Here is an 18,095-nt window from a genome sequence, read left to right as displayed (position 1 = left end):
ACATCGTGGGTGGATCGGTCGGGTCTCGGAGAAAACTTGAGTTCTTTTTTCGTATTACTTCACGTTCTCGTGCACGAGTATGGAATAACCGAATAATAGAGAGCAGTACGAGCAATAGGATTCTTATATTCCAAAGTCTGCGATATCTGTTCGATTTAATTGGATTCTTATTAGTACTCCTCGATATCGTCTATGAGTGAGAAAAGCAGAAAAAACGAAACAATAATGGTAATACCATATTTTATATTTTCATTAGACTACGAAATGAATTAATTGTTCGCAAGGACTGTAAATCATCAGACTCGTGACTATCCATTTTTCTACCAAGTTTTTATTTCTCGAGTTGAAGTACCGACTTTGCGTTGATGTTCCATAAACTCTTATTATCGGATAATTATTTTTATAACGGACCGTAAATACTCATTTTTATATCGGAACAAAAATAATAAACGTCCGATTGGAAAATGAGTACAAGCGTGACGACACCTTTTACCGAGCCATCTCTTTGCTCCACGACACGGTAATTTTATGTTCTTTACATTATCCTTTGATCGATAGGATCACCACTTTCTGCTTCTAAGTCTTTAATATCTGGAATCTCTGATATTTCTCTGGCTGTTAGTGCTTCGAAGAAATAAGGAATCTCTCATTGCCATTGTGTCTTTCGTTTCGTTTCGTTCCCTCGCTGGTGACCCAGTTAAAGGAATAAAATTGCCCTTTAAAAGGAGCTCATTAAAATACTCGTCGATAAATCGACGTTGCCTCTTGCTAATGAAGCTTCCGTAATTCCTCAGAAGGTTCGGAGAAATTATAAACAAAAAAGGGAAAGTGGGTTAACGCGATCGAAAAGTTGAATCGACAGCGAGGATGTAGACGACGACGGTTAGAAAAGAGAACGGGGCAATTTGCGAGGCGTAACTTCCGAAAATCTGTGGATTTCAATGAGTGCTGGTGGCACAGCTGCTTAGAACGAGCGAACGGTGTAAACTTCTCTGCGGAAATTTGCGCGACGACAGGAAGTCGCCGGGGCTATATTTACGAAGACGGAAATATTCTCGCGGAAGTAAATTCCCGTTTACGATGCCACCCGGTGCCGTTTCGAAAAAGCTTTATTCCGCTGCATGCGCGTCGCTCAAACATCAGGTCACCGGTTATAAGCTGCGGTTTCATTGTATCGTAAAATTACGCCAAGTGTGAAAAATACGAGCTGACAGGTATCAAACGCTTCTACTTAAAATCGAAACGGCATTCCTGCTGTTGATGCTGTTTCAAACGTGTCGAGGAACAGACACGGTTTTATGGTATAATTTATGTTTGTCATTTTATGGAGGACGTGTCTGGAGAAAGTTCGGGAATGTTGGCTCGCTTGGTATGTTATCTGCTAAAATAATACACATAAAATAATGATTATCGGCGAAATATAAACAAAGTTGCAATACGTAATCTGCTGATACTAATTTTATTGGCGTGTTCGTTAATTTCATATATTTTATCAGATAAAGAACTTGCGAAAGGAGGAGTAGTAGAAATTCTTAGAGTCTTATGATAATCTCCGCGCACAGTGAGCCAAAAGATGAAAAATTCGACAAAACCGTCTAGTATTAAAATTAATTCTCTGGAATATCAGTAACGGTGTTAATTTATCGTGCAAATCCCCAATTCTAACAAGAATTTCATTATCTTTTCTCGCTTTGAACAAGCTTCGTACCAGAGGGAATTGAACCGTGAACAGGATAAATCCAGATTTTATCCATAACGAATGGAATAAAAATTTAGATTGGATCAGGTTTCTTTGAGAATATTAAGGATCGAATGGAATCCAGGCGGGCATATGTCTGTCATTCATGAAGCGGTTGGTCGCGGTAGTTAGCGTTGCTCGCCATTTAAAACAAATTCACGCGGTGGTTTTTTTTCCATCCCCCTTTTTCATCTATCCGGACCGTTGTCAGTCTGATCTGTTTCGCAGTCAACGAATTCCGTACGCGTCCGTGTCGGAACATCCGCTGTTCCGACACCAGCATCGATAAAACTAGCTCAGTGACATTTCTGATCCGGTAAACAACCGGCTGCGCTATTCTTTGTTCAACCGAATGCCAGTTTCGAAAACGATGAACGGCCGTCCCGTCAGAACTGTAGCATCGATCAGTTTTACGTTGCACTTCGTTTTCTGTAAGAGTGATTGGTCGAAACGAAACGCTATCAGATATTAGGAAATGATAACAAATATTTATTTCAGAGGTATTTCGTTTTGTCTTTCATTTTATTTCCACTATTTTTATTTAATCCAAACAGATGGGATTTGGATGAAAAAACAAAGTTAAACGAGTATCAAGTAACTCCATACCGTTGCAATAACGTCAACGCTTTTTAGTTTGTTTTGCACGGAAGAAAAAAATTATTTGATGTTGACGCGCTGACAGCGTTTGACAGGGAAAACTTTCAATTTGATTGCAAACGTTCCTCAATCAATTATTTGCTCGCGACTACAACTTTCGTTTCAACGTGGGAATCAGTGTTGAGCACCAACCGCGAGAATTCTCATTGCGAATTAAATGGCGGTGGCACGCGACGGTCACGAGAACGGTTCCCAAGAGGCGTACGATAAAGTCAAACTCGATGGCACCTCGATAACTCGCTTATCGTGGTCGGATTATTCGCTTTCGTCGAACGAGAACGACAGTATCGTTAGCTGAGCGACAAATGGCCACTGGCTTGAAACATCCTACGTTTAGATTCGCTGTGAAAATCGACAGCCTTTATCATATTCATATTCATCTTCTTTAATAATCATGACATGTAATATTATCTTTTTATAATATCAAAAATTTTGCAAGGAGAAATCACTGAGAAATATTTACCTATATAAATATATGTCGGATCATCTTTGGAAAACGGAGCGTGTAATGAGTCTTACTGCTAGTTGTCCATATTTGTCTTATACCAGTTGATGTTTGTTTATGGGAATGTATTACAAAAGTTAACAAGTGATATCGATGATTGAGTGATCGAGATGTCTATGACGATGAATTTAGGCTCGATAACGAATACACGGTCAACGGGATGACAAGCGTTCTCTGTTCTAGTCGAATTTATCGAATTGCCCCATAGTCCAAGTGGAACTGACCTTATATACTCCTCTCCGTATTCCTTAGGTCAATTTCTGTTTTTGAGGAGAGTTATTTAATTACTTTATACCTCTGTTAGGTACACGTCCCTCCCGTGACCGTGGCTATGTTCAGTAACCTATTATGTCACTTCGAGCACAAACCCACTGTCATAAATCTCGGATAATCATAATTGACTTAACTCATGAACAGCTATTTCTCAGTTTTATTGTTTAAGTACGACTATAATAAAAAGTCTGGACTAAAGTATTGGGGACCTTCCTAAATATTCCGAAAGAAAGGCTCCAGCGTCTTTTCATCTCCGACATATAAATAAATATATGTATATATATATAAATTTATTTATCTAAATTATGTTTTCAATGAAGTATTAACTTTGTTTTTCATGTTGTTCTTTCTAGGATGCTTAACGGAAACAATGAGACACCATTCCAGGAGCGTCGTTTTGTATTCAAGGACGCACTATGATGAATACGTGAAACTTTAAGTATAAAAGTGTTGCAGGAAGAAAGACAGTGTATTGAACTTGAGAACAAATCGTATAAGAATGTGTCGAAGTTCGCGAGAAGTTTCTAGCCGAAAAGAAAGGAGAGGATGGTTGAAATCGGTGAGATGATTCCATAGATTATGTAGAATGTTTTCCTGAAGAGAGTGCGGAATCCCATAGACGAAGATGTGCTGCTCGGGTGGCCCTGGTGGCATCAGATTGACCAGATGTGGCGTGGTTTGTGGAATCGCGGCGCTCGCTGCTCTCAGCACAGCGCTCGTCGGTCCTGCTTGGCTTCACACCGAGGAGAAATTGAATAGTCCTTTTCAACCACGCAACTTTGCCAATGTCGTGAGTGTGCAATTCAACTTGGGGCTCTTCTTGGTCTGTCCGAAGATCGTGGGGCCTCCCAACGTAACATTGAGTGAGTAGCTTTTTCCTTTTGCTGATGTAATTTTTGTAGGATTAATTTGGAGCTCTGTTGTGGTCTAGTTGATAAGTGATATGGCGAAATGTAATACAAAGTAGCAATTTTTGTATTAACACCGCGAGTGAAACATGACTAGGTAGAACATATATCAGTGACTCTAATATATTTGCAATCTCGCCAGATACACATTTTTGTTTTAACTATAAGAACTTTCGATTTTCTTTAAGAATTTTTTCAAAATTACCGACTACAAACGTGTTAAGTAAGCTTTGAAAATACGACCAAGCAGAGATCATAGATTTCATAATCTTCGAATAGGCCTATTAGAATATAGGATTTATTTATTCAGAAATATTAGAAATTAGGGTTCCCAATGATTTCTTTCTATATGATAAGTTTATTGATAGATGGATCTATTTACGATGGTTATTTAACGTGAACTAATTGCAGTAATATGCTATAACTAAGACAACTAAATGGATAATTCACAAATAACAACTAATAGCTTACAACTCACAACAACTGGGCAACTCAACTCTCCACTCCTCACAACTCGACTCTTAGTTAACGACTCATAACAACTTGGCAACTCAACTCTCCACTCCTCGCAACTCGACTCTGAGTTAACGACTGCCTGTTAATTCGTCCTTCTCCCGTAGGCATCCCTTTGTCTCTTCTCCGCAACCGTTCGCGGTCATGGTCACATAGGCCTTCTTTCGCGTAACTATTCGACTGAAGGATCGACGACACATTAATGGGCCGCTCGGCCCATTGAAGTTAACAGACCCTTTTGGCCTATTAGCATTTGGGCTTTCTCGCAACATTGTTTATGGTTCACCCAATATTTCTTAGGCAATCTGTCCATGATACTACAAGAGAAATAATATTCTGGAAAGTAAAGAAAAAAAAAAAAAAACTAAAAGGGGTGAGAGAAATTCGGTAGCAAGTAACAATCTTATTCTTGCTGGGAGATTTTCACTTCGTTCCATTGTTCTTTTAACAACGAACGAAGAAGCAGATAAGGTGGAAGAGAAAAACTGTTAGGATTACAAGGCTATCTGTATTCATTAAACTCTTATCTTTCCTACTTAGGCCTTGCTAATTAAATAGTCTGACAGAATTAATACGCGATACCCTTTGTCTTCAACTTCTATCTTTCTGGCGAGCGTTCGCCAAACCTCAACCTTTTTCTCTATTTTCTCATGAAACTTTTCGCGAAGTTCAAGCAGAAAACCTCTATTCAAAAGATCTTCAAGATCTCCCATCAGCCTCATTCTTTTATAAAACCTTTCGCTCTCCTATGAAATTGTCGCCCAATTTAAAAAACTGAATTACACATCTTTTCAATGCCATGGTGGCTTTTCAACGTTCCAAAAAATTCTTTCCTCGATCGAGGAAATACTTTTTAAAGTTTCGAAAAATTCTATTCTCGACCGAGGAAATCTAAAATGAAATGTCAAACTTTTTGAAGCACGTTTCGAGGAAAAACATGACGATCTCGATTTTAGGTAAATCATCTAGGGGAATAGTTTCCTAGAAAGTCTGAACGTTACAGATGTCTATCAGACATTTTCACAAAGTCAATATCCCAGCTGAGTTAATCCTGGCCGAGATCCTCGGTTGATCTTGCAGTTGAACAGAATTTCATCCGAAAACTTTCCTCGTAAGTTCAACACCGACAAATATAGAAAACATCGCTGAAAGTTCTCGCGCGCGTTCCGCGCTTCTGAGAAAGCGTGCCCACTCGTGGCAACTTCAACAGAAGGGGCAGCAGGGGAGGGTGGAACACCTTTATCTAGAGACTTCGAAATTTTCTGTCAGCTTTGCGCGTTCTTCTTACTCCGTAAGAAGAAAAGAGAGGGGATCCCGGAGATTGCCACCGCGTTTGAACTTTTCTCGACGAGCGGGCCCACGTTGTCTCTCAACTCTAGGACGAAATCTCGCAGGACAAGGAGGGGTGAATAGCGTTTGCGACAGGCGAAGGATTTTCAGGAACGGCGTCGAGCGAACGTAAAAACAAATGACAGTGGCTGTAAAGCGGGGTCGAGGAAAGCTCGAGAGAAAGGGGCACGGTTACAAGGGTGGTTGCAACCACCCGGACGATGACAATTTCTTTTTATTTCCCTTGCTGTCTCGTCTCGCTCGCTCGACCAGGAGCTTTCCACTTTTATTTCTTTTCTTGGCTCTCCTACGTTCTCGGCGTCCGTGTCTTCCTCGTCTGCTTCCCTTTTTCTTACTTTCCTTGCCGTGGTCCAAGATTTTTTTTCCTGCCATCCGCTCTATGTACGTCGTACGTGTATCCTCGCATGGGCGTGCCGACGTTACACATCAGTTTATCGCTACGCTTTCTGTTCCTTTTTGTAGTTTTGTTTGTAGTTTTAGTTTTTTGTAGCCTAGCTATTATCTACTGATTAACGATGTAAGTGGATGTGTGCGATTCTTCGATTTTTCGTATAGGACAGGCTTATTTTCTTATACCTTTAGAAGCTGAATGGGATGGTCAAGACATTGCTTTTCAATTATAAAAGAACAGTACCTCCAGCCACGTTTTATCTCTTTCGTCCATATGGCCACAGTCTTTCACGACGATCTCAAAACTTGGGTTAATCTTTCAACTCGGAGACCAAAGTTCTGTATTTCACTCTCTCCCGTTGTTTTCTTGGCGATGTTCAGAACTGAGATCCAGTTTCGATGAATGGAAGGAAAACACACGGAGAGGGTCAGCCCAAGTTGCAAGTGAGACATCGGATGCTGTTCCTCTTGTATCCCCCTGGGATCAGAGTCTTGTGCTGTTCGGCATTGTTGTCTTTCTCTTTTTTCTTCGTCTCCACGATCTGACATACCAGCACGGATGGGATTCTTGAAGCAACCGTAAGAGAAATTCACCTACCGGGAAATCAAACTCGTGTGCAAAGTTTCCAGGAATGTTTAAGAAACCATATAGCGATTTAGTTGTTTTCAAATGACAATCTATAGAGAATTACGAAAATTGTTCTCTTTTTAGAGATAGAGGAGAGGAAAAGAAAAGAATTATCGACCTAAACTAAATTTCTAACTAAAGACAAATTCTTTTTAATACGATATAACATAATATTATATAATGATTCTGGTCCTCGTTATTTCTCAAATTATCGTCTCGTCATTTCTAAAAGGAACGTTAAAGTAACATATCGCAACTTACAAGAGGCTTCTCGAGTTTATCTTCGTGGTCGATGATACGTCGTTTTCTTCACTTGCCAACAAAAGTCCATTTTCTTTTCTTTCCTTAGAAAAGCCCAGCGGAGGTTTTCCCTCCAGTTTCACACGATTAATTTCCCTTATGCGATCAGACCCGTTAGAGCGGGGAAGATAAATCTGACGTAACGCCTGGGGATTCCATCCTAGCTCGTTAAAAATGGAAATTACCGGCATTTTAAAAAGCTGATCTCGCAGAGCGTGCGGAAGCGGGCGCAATCGGGCCGGAAAAAGTTGGTAGAATTTGGCCTGGGAAGCGAGCTCGGTCTTCCGCAAAATCTACCAGGGTTGCTAACGAGTCCTTATTATCTTCATCATCGGTCGGTTTTCGTTCCGCTGCCGACGAATCCTCGTAAGAATCGCGACGAGCACGCTGATTTCCAATGGATCGTTGACTAATGATAGACATTAAATAAAATGCTCGGCATCGTTCCGAAATAGCGACGAGCCGGTGCTACGTTGCGAGACATTACCACTTTCCTGTCTGACTATGCTCGTACTGTTACTACTGATCGCCTACTCGTGGAAACTAGGACAACGTAATTGTGAACACGATGGGGGAAAATACAGGTTAACGTGATTTAATGGTCGGGAGATCGGCAATTATGTAATTTAATATTGCTACTGGGTAATATTGATAGATATTCGTGCGTTATTTGGAAAATTAATATTGTATTTTCGTTCCTTTTTAAATTAGAGATTCGTGTTTCGCGAATTTTTGACGTATCGATGGGAAGGTATAATGTCTTGTTAAAATCGAACGGTACAGAGTGCTTTGACAGGATTATATAGTGCTATTCGCATTAATGATCAGCATTATGTGTTGACTGTAACGTTAAGCCCAATTCTATGTCGCATATTGATCTCAATCGAATACAAGGGTGTACTGATTGGCAGATCTGCAAATGATTAAACCACGCTAATTGACCGATTACCGCAATTTCGTGCTAACTAACATGATGGCAGTCTTTAAAGTAATCAAATTACGTCACGAACAAGTAACTAAACTGTATATCAATGCGCGAATCATACAGTGACCACATTCCGGTTATATCCCGGGGAATTTGGAGTTTCGCTATTCGTTTTATTGCTTAATGCGAGGCGTTAAACGCTACTTAAAATATACCATTTTCGCCAGATCTCATTTTTTAAGCTTGCACAGTATATTTTCTCTTCGTACAATTTTCTGCTTTCTCTACTGGATACAGTCATCCTTGAAAGGCATTCAGATACGTCCGTCCAATTTTATTCATACGATTTCAAGCAAATGGTTCAGACACTCTAAACCAGATACGTATTCGTAAGTCGAATTTTTATCAGTTCCCAAACACTCTTCATATACTCGACGAAATCCTATTACTCCCGCAATAAAGAAACAGGAGAAATTTCCTTCAATTTGCCACCGAAGCACGATCGCACGTAGAGCTTAGAATCTCGGTCGAAAAAGGAATTCAGCCATTTTCCATGTGGACGGTTAACGATTAGTTGCGAAAAGACCCGTGGTTTCCTCGGCAGCTGTTTCCAGAGTCGAACCGTAAACGGCTTCCGAATTCATTTTTCAAGGAGCAGAGGCAAAAACATTGACAAACGACGTAACGATATTATAAAACAATTGATGAATGGCTCGATAGCCAAAGAATGACGACAAAGTGGTGTGTGTATTTCTTTTAGCCCGTCGTCGCAATTCTGTCTTTTGTCTTTTATTTTCATTTTCGCCCTCCGCTTCTTCTTCTATCGGCTGACTCTTCTTCTTCGCGCGTATCGTAAGCCGTACAACCTGATAAGTCGCCTTCTCAATGGAGACAAATCGTTGTCGTTTCACAGTTTTATCAAGGGTAATTAATTGTCGGGAACGTAACGAGCTCTACTTTTCTCCAACATCGAAATACACATTTGATGAATCATAAATATAAATATAAATAACTAAACAGTGGTGGTACGTTCATTGTGAATTTCTAATTGGAAGCTGATGGTTTCATCGACTCATTGCTAGATTTTAGAAATTATAAGTAGGAGTTGAAAAGAGAAACTTCAATGAAACGGTGACTACCTACTTCGAGTCTAAAGTTTCAACCAAATATTAACGAAGTTGTTAATTATTTAGATACGATAGTGGAGATGGAAATTCAACAACAATTCTCTTTGAGTTTAAGCTGCTTCGATCGTGCTTTTGCAGAATAACAAATGAATCTTTGATACTTTCTTAAATTATGAAATTTTACTTAAAACTAAAAGTTGTTTCGCGATTCATTCAGGAACAATTTTAAATCCACGTCGGAGAAAGTTTGCAATGTAGGGTATCCAAGTAACCAAGGAGGTTTCCTTAATTTATTTAGTAGATCCATTCAGAGTGGTATATGGGCAAAGAGCGTGCAATGCCGTCTCCTAAAGACCGCTGTTTTATTCAGTATATTAACGTTCGCATACAAGTACAATTATTCCATTCACACCTAATCAAAAATTAACGCTATTGATGCAAAAATGTAACCAACAATTTTCCTCGAGAGAAAATCACATAGAATGTTTGCAGAATGTTGCTACAGAAACCTTAATTTCTTCCAGTAGATATATATCATTTTATTAATACATATTCCTAAGAGATTCCTTTATTTCTCAGCGTACAAAACCATTTTTCACAATTATCAAACTTACGTGATTCTTCCCGTTTATTCCATAAAAAATGTTTGCTCCAATGTTAGTTTCCCTTTGCTGCTAAATCTTCCTCTTAATTAAGAAAAAGAAGACTTCTCGAAAGGATTGCTCGAGAGTCGTCGATCGCCAATTTATATCGTCTAATGACTTCTTTCTCCCCAGTTTACTGGCCACGTGTACGCGTTTTTAGCGATGGATAAGAAGGAGGAAATTCGACAATATAAATTGCAACTGTCTCGACGCGGAGTGCACCCTCGCCACAATAATGAGATTATTTGTAATTCCAGCACCGACTGATCAAATCTTCCTAATTTCCTGGATCCACTCGTTTAAAATTCCGCTCGCGGAGTGCTGTCCGCTTTCTCTGGGGTGAGGGGAGGGGAGAAAACGCGCCCATTCGAGACGACTCTTTCTGGACGAGGTAGAACTGTTGCGGAAGAAAGCTTTCGTTGCCAACTGGAGAAAGAAGCCAAGAGACAGAGGGCGAGAAAGAAAGAGAGAGAGAGAGAGAAATAGAGGAGGGAGCTTAAGGGAGGAAAATTGAAAATAAACGGGCAAAACGCGACTAACGGAGTCGTATTAACTTCTAACGAGTGCTCTGAATACTCTAAATTAAATCGCCGAGCAGTTGGAAATTCGCAGATTCGGATAAAATTTTACCTTAATCCGAGATTCCTTTCTTTGTTGGTAGATATCTGACCGCGAAGATAATTCTTCGCAGATATTCATTCTCTAAGTCGGCAAATTTTTGTTTGTTATGTTGGATTCATCCAACATTCGTGGGGTAATATAACATGATGATAATTATTGATTTCTCCTCTTTGATAAATCAAATTTATTATTCTCTTTGACGTGGAAACTTTGCATCCATTAATGAAATAATATGCATTTATTAATTTTTGCTTTAACGAATGCAAATTTATTTGAGTTAGTTGCTGTAGTAATTGCAATGTAAAGTTATGATGATAGTAATGTTTATGAATATGCGATATTTAATATACGGTAATAATTGGCATTAATTGCTGTAAAATTGTAATATGTAACGTATTTGGTTGACATGTGACCCATATTATGTTTGTTAAATTAGTTTGCAGCTCGTTTTGAGTAATCTGATACTCACTAGGACTTAATTAAAATAATTACTGGCAAACAATTAGCCAATGTCTGATTAAAGATTAGGTATCCTCATTTTCATAGCAGATTACTCTGTGGATCTACTAGGTTAATTTATTAGTTTATCGTTAATAATTAAGCAAAGAAATGACATTAATCTTCTTTATACTCATTGATTTTTATCCTGCTGTTACAAGTTAACGTAATTAACACTTGATTGAAACAAAACCAATTGATCGATTAAGCTTCTCTCTGTGTGAAATTTGTCAAGCCGGATAATAGTTTAGCAATTTGTTTGTGCATCACCGGTCCGTCGCTAAAGACGATTACGTTGAAGTATAATATATATGATCATAAATTTTGGTGGAAATTTTCAGCACCATAAAATTGAGAGAGTATTTAGAAAAATAACAATTACGTCAAAATTCATCCAGATATTTCAATTGAGAATTCTAATAAAAAAGCAATTCGTCAGCTACTTTCTCTGAAATCCGAAATATGATCGCGCATTTACTAAAATGTAAACTTAGTCGTTGTTCTCTTAGAATGCAAAACACGTCGGTCCTTCGTATAATAAGTACTGCAGACGGTAAATTATGACCGAAATAATCTGGAAATTTTACAGCGTGTGAGAGCTCACGATGTTTTGAATCGTGAAATATTAACGAGCGTTTGTTTTTACCTCGTCGCGACGATAATTCGATATAAAAATTATTTTAAGGAATCGCATCGTTTTACGAAAGCTTAAAGTAAAACGTACAATGTTGGAGGAAACGAGCAGTGAAGTTTCGCCGAGTTTCTTCCTTTGTAATCTAGCAAAGGAACGATGGTAACTTAAACAAAGTTTTCTTGTTGCACGCAAAATTAAACTGGTCTACAGATGCTAAACTTCCTGAAAAGTCCTCAGCTTTGCGAGCTTACAATTTTGTTTCTCCATTCACCAAGCTTTCCCCCAATGAAACGATTCCCTCTTGAACTTTTCCTTAAATCGAGGAAATAGTCTTCCCTCCGCCCTTGTTTCCCATCTCCATTGTTCTTCTTTTTCTTTTCCCGGTTTTTATTTTATTTTGCTTTTCCCTTTCGTTGTTTCTCGTTATTTCGATCTCTCCTTTCGTCTACCGGTTTCTCTGTCGCGAAATCCTCTTTCTCGCCCTCGGCCTTGCACCAAAGCAATTTAATCAAAGTCCGTTCTCTCTTGTTTCGTCCTATCGGTCTCACCAGCCACGGCTTTTCTTTTATTTGTACTCGAGCTTGCGGCGAAGCTCGCCGGTAGTTACTCCTCTGGACAAACGGAAATTTGAATAATCTTGCCGGTAAGCCTCGTTAAATGCCACCCAATGAAATTTGATGTTGATCGTGGCCGGTGTGAGTGCAAGCTGCCGTCGCTGTTAGTCACGCAATTACGTGATTGCAGTTGTCGGGATTATTCAATTATCGGCAACGTACGACCGGTAAAGCTACGGGGTGTCAATCAAAGAATTCTCGAGAGCGTCGAGATATAACAGAATTAGATTCATCCACCGGAATTTTTTTTTATGCTCGTCACTATCAGAATTAACGATGACGTGGAAATATATGTCATCATGAATTTTAGTTCAAATCTGCAGCAACGTTATTAGAAACTTCGAAAACGTTTGAAAAAGGAGCTTCACGAAAATTATGAGAACATTGAAATATTTTAAAGAGAGATCTATGGAAATTTTTCAGTTTTTGGTATCATGTCGACTTGAAAAATATTCAGCCTTCTGTAAAGTTACAAGCTTCCGTATTTTGTTGAAAACTGTGTGGTAATATCGAGAGAAAGGTAAAAAAAAAAGAGATTTCAGGCGGCAAACATAGCTTTAGTGTAAAAAATGTGACTTTTTTCCTATTTCATATAAAATGTTGAATAAAAGTGTGCATGCACAATTTCATCGCGGCTTTAGATTTACGTGTGTACGTTTATGCCCTGCTGCGTTGCAAATACACGTGGACGTCAAAAATTTGACCGTCTGATCTTCGTTGCTTTCCAATTTTTTAGTTGTTGCTTTGAATTCTTTATCGCGATGTGTGAAACAAAACATGCCATTTTTATGCCAATGAATTTTATGCATGAAACAAAATATGTTAAATTGCTTTGCCTTTTTTCATGAATGTATGGAGAATATTTGGGCAGACTAATTTAATTCAACATTTTGTTTTTTTATTTTCTCGGGAATTCGAATATAAATTCAGGAAACGATGTATGCTGGCTTCAGAATTGTTAGATGATCGATTGAAACGTCGTTAATTAAAATGAAAAGGGAAACTACAATTTACGAAATTGCGTTGCGAGCATTGATTGTGTTTTTCATTTATAGGATTACGCGCTACTGGGATAGATTAAAGCAATTTTCTGGCCGTAATACAACTAAAAGCTTTCCGGTACCTCCATCTTAAAAGCTTTCTTCGGTTTCATTAAATATTGTTTCTGAAGGTGCGTCTGCGCGTCCCCTTTTCCACGGTTAACGTCGAAACACTTTACTATTGACACATTCACGGGGACAAATACCGTTATTTGACCGCTCCGGCGAAGAACTTTATTTCATTTCCAACAAGTTTACGTTTGCCACTGACAGGTAATCTCCACTAGAAACCAAAGCCTTTGAAACAATTAAATTAATAAAGTTACTCTAATTACAATTACTAATTTTTACAATATAAAAGATCCAATTCAAGTCCTTTTGGCCATTTGCTTCGGCTCTATAACCGAGCAATTTCATAGAAAATCGGTGAAATTTAAATAAACGGCACGATATGTTGGAATGGAAGAGCGAAATCCGGAAAATTGGATCGAACGATAGTCAATGGGGGTAATTCCCAATTGTGCTTAACACACTTGACACCTGACGATCGACGTGGTTGCAATTCCAGTCCTTTCGGTTCGTGGTTTCGAGAAATCTAAGGAAATCTGCTGGATTTTCTTGTGGCATTGTCACAGACAGAGGGATAAAAAGGGAAAGAATGTCGTGCGCATAGGGGTAGCAAAAGGGCGGCGAGAGGGTGTGGTAAGCAGCAAGAAACTTGGATCGACTACCTGATGGGACGGTGCCATGTACCAGATGTTCGGTGTGGTTCTCAGTGCCGTAGATTGTGGAATCGACAAGCACTCGACACGGGAAAACTTTTTTCGACTTACCACCTGATCCCATCTATTTTTACTTGATTTACAATTTCGGGGAGCTTTTAGTCTAATGGCGTCATTGGGGTAGGTTTCAGGCAGCTTCTGCTCCTCTGTTAAAATTTCACTACGTTGGTCCGGTTACTTTATTTAAAAAATACGTTCGTTAATCATTAGAAAATACTTTATATCATAATTATAAATACTAAATATCATTAGAAAATGATCACATCGTTTTCTGAATCAGGATTTTAATTGGTAATTAAAACAAGAGTATTATTATAGAAGTTGAATGAAAGCCGTTTGTATTATTGTTAGCGTATACGATACTTCTTATTACAATATACGAATGTCGTCTTCATTTCATTGAAGTTTCATTATTGATTTTCAAATTTCATTAGTCGGGAACGGAAGACTTTCTGGTGATTTTCTTACAGAACGGTGAAACTTGAAGCTCGAAGTGGATGTAAAATGTTGAGGCCAAGTGCGAAACGTTGTAAAGCATTACGTGGAAATCGCGCAAGTTTTGGCTAAAAGATGCAATCGACATAAATCACCTTACTCATTCATTGTTAACACGATTATCGCGGACTAGAAGTTTTCTCATTAATTCGCTGTTTGGAAAGTTCTGTTCTTTCATATCGTTCGTCGATATGATATTGCAAGAAATATCTGTAATTCACGGTATAGAATTGGCGTTTTAAAAAAAAATTCGTATTTTGTCGGTCTCGAATCCTTTACACAATGTGCGATATGTAAAAATCGATAGCCTCGCTAGATTCGAAAACACACGTTCGTGAAATGGCAGTGAGCTTTTGCAAAAAATTTTTCCTCTTATCTTTCGTTTGGGAAACCTTTTTATAATCGGTCGTGAACAGATTTTGTAAACATTTTATTCGGTTGTCGTGTCCTTAGAACTACGTTATATTATACAGGTTTGTTGAAAAAGATGGAGGATTAGACGTACTATAGATTTCCCGTAAGCGCTTTCTGATTACTATTTGAAAAGCGAATGCAGTACGTACGTCCGGATATTCGCGATACGACTATCTATGAAGTTGAAACAGTCGGCACAAAATTTCGATGAAACTATACGTTTTTCGTTCAAATATTGGCACGTCGAATCAGTGTCCGCGTAGAGACTGCACACGAGAATCATAAGCTTTCATTCATTCATAAATAGGATTGTCTAGTTGCGAGCTAATTTAGCTAGATTTATTGAAGTGGAAGTTACGACTGCGAGATTACGCGATGATACAGATAAATGAAAATTATATGGACGTGTAGTTAACAGCCCCGAAAGTGCCTCGTTAAAATTGTCTAGAAATATCTCCTCATTAGTCGAATATTTTATTAGAAGAATACGATAATTCTTCTTATACAATGTAGAATAATTTCGGTTATTCGATCGTTTACACTTGTGAAAGATCGAACAAAGAAAATTTGTCGTCCTGCCATCAAGGTACGTACGTTAGATTCATCAGAATAGACATGAAACGTGTGCTTTAGTCGTAGTACAGACCGTTGGTAAACATTCATTTGCAGCGTGTACTTTGCTGACTGTGTTCGGTTTATTTTAATGTATCCCTGAACGAGGATAACCGTGCACTTGGTAGTCTTGAAACGAGATTAAATTTATAGGATGACTGTTTAACTTATGAGCTAGGACCATCTGTAAATGTCGTGCTTTAATCCTTATTTACGGTTCAGTTCCACTAAACTCTAGTTACTCGTTTTTATGTCAAACATTATTAAAAAGAGAGTTGCTCTTAAATTACAGTTATACCTTAGTCGTGCATGAATTTTGTAATTCCTTTAGAAGATTTTAATTAAAAATTAAATTAAATTACAGATGTTTACAAAGAAAAGCGTGTTAATTGAGGGAGGGGGTAAGTCAGGAATTTCATTAAAGCGAATCTTTAGTTGGATTCGTCAATATTTCGGTTGCCAATCAAGCGATTCGGATATCGGAATTCAATCTTTATCGCTCGATTTTCCGACCCACCCTCGTTATACGCAGAAATATGTGGGGGCCTGTGCGCATACGTGTACGCGGACGATCACAAACACAGCCGTGTTTCTTGTCGAAACGGCTCGCATCGTTTCGCGGGTACGAACCTATCGAATGCCAAAGTTTCGAACGTTTATTGCACTTTGACCGTTCGACAGTCGCCCATCGGCACTCTCGACAGTTATTTGTTTTGAGAGGGTTGCGGAAAAAGGACCGTTTTCCTTTTATAGTCCTGGCCAAATCGTTTCAGAAATCTCGATACTCAGTTACGAAGATTATGGACTTTTATTTCACGGAGATACGATGTTTATTTCGTTGACGATAAAAAGAGGAAACGCTTGTTGGAAAAATTACTCTAACTCTGTATCGTGTATCGTAAACACGATCTGGCTTGTTTTTTCCAAACCTTCTCTATCGACCCTCTGATATTTTTTAAATTGGTGTAAAAAAATCGACGTTTTGAAAATTAAGTTTTGTGAACAGCAGTTTTCGAGATAGTCCAATTAACTCTGTTGCGAGCTTCTGTATTTCTCCATCGTTAAACAATATTTTACGGTACATAGAATATGGTGGTTACTAAGAAATTTCTTTTTACCAATCATTGTGTTAGAAAATGATTCGCTTGGAGAAGTAACGAAATACAATTCATCGCTTTCAACTTATAGTTTCATTAGCCATTCTACCAATTTTCGGATTTTGTTTTAGTACCATTCCTTCAACTTAAATTTGAAGAATTCGTGAATGAATCGTAGAGTGGGAAAGAACATTGTCGTGAAGCTAGAAATCGATGTCTATTTTGGCTGAAATTATGTTGTTTCGAAAACTTTAAGCTTGAGGATTGAACACTGCTCGAGTTTGTCGCGTGCTAAACGTATTTAAATCCTAGTCAAAATGATACATCAATAAAGAACTGTATCCTCTTTGAAACCCAAGAAGTATTCTGAAAGTCGGAAAGAAAGGAACAGCAAACAGAGGAAACTACCGGCTTCTGCAAGATTTATAGGATATTGTTTTATGTTCGTGCATGGTTATTGTGATGTTGTTTTATGGTCGTGCATGGGTATTGTAATAGATATTATCATCTGGTATCTTTTGCATAGCGAAATGCAGCGTTTGTGTGGATCAGTTATCAGATTTGCGTGTCACGTCAAGTGGAACGAGATAAAGTAAATTTAACGACAGAAGAAATCTCATTTTGTAATTTTTCACGGAATTCTTTTGTCTCTAAATAGAATAACGAATATTTGATTTTTTCTAAAGTTCAACAATTAAAGAGCGTAACTAATTGCTTGCGATTAATTTAGCGGAATTAAATTTCCCTGGATATTGTACATTTCTCTGAAGAAATAACTTCAAAGCAATTTCGTTAATATTCTCATTATTTTACGAGTCATTGTAAGTGTATTAATTCACAAGCCATTTTACGAGTCATATTCATTTCTTTTATTACTTTGTTTTCACCTTAAATTCTCTGGAAACTGTCGCATTGCTTTGAAACAAAATAACTATTTTTCATTAGACGAATACTTTTTATTTAACGAGAATCGTGTTTCCATTTTTACGAACAGTGTGTAAAATACGAGAAAGCAAAAATTAAAAGTTGATTAATGTAAATGAAAATCAATTCTATCTAATAATACCGCTAAGAACGGAATCGAATTCATTGGGCAACCAGAAAACATTCTCATTTCTCTTTTAACGAGATCGCAGTCTGATAGTTGGTGTCATCCAACAAAATTCCTTTTTCCATCGATCTGCAGATGCATTCAACTGGAAAGCGATAAAGCAGGTTCGTTATCAGAAACGATATCTTTGCTCGAAGCGGTAATCAAGTTTCAACCTTCCGGTCGCGGTACGCTTCCGGCTTGCTAGTTTCCCTTGCGCGCTGCGGCTATTAAACAACG

At 38.3% G+C, this 18,095-nt stretch overlaps 1 protein-coding gene across 1 annotated transcript in view; it reads left to right on the top strand.

Annotated features, from left to right (window-relative positions):
* LOC132913755 (uncharacterized) overlaps nt 1–18,095 on the top strand; it is a 161,333-nt gene that overhangs the window by 5,513 nt on the left and 137,725 nt on the right. The window contains exon 2 of the mRNA XM_060972287.1: nt 3,527–4,036. Coding sequence (XP_060828270.1) covers nt 3,799–4,036 — 238 coding nt within the window. The 5' untranslated portion in view covers nt 3,527–3,798. The remainder of the gene's footprint in view (nt 1–3,526; nt 4,037–18,095) is intronic.

This window comes from Bombus pascuorum, chromosome 13 (assembly GCF_905332965.1).
Source record: "Bombus pascuorum chromosome 13, iyBomPasc1.1, whole genome shotgun sequence".
NCBI lineage: Eukaryota > Metazoa > Arthropoda > Insecta > Hymenoptera > Apidae > Bombus > Bombus pascuorum.
Note: the sequence above shows the minus strand (reverse complement) of the source record. Positions and strands in the feature narration are given on the sequence as shown.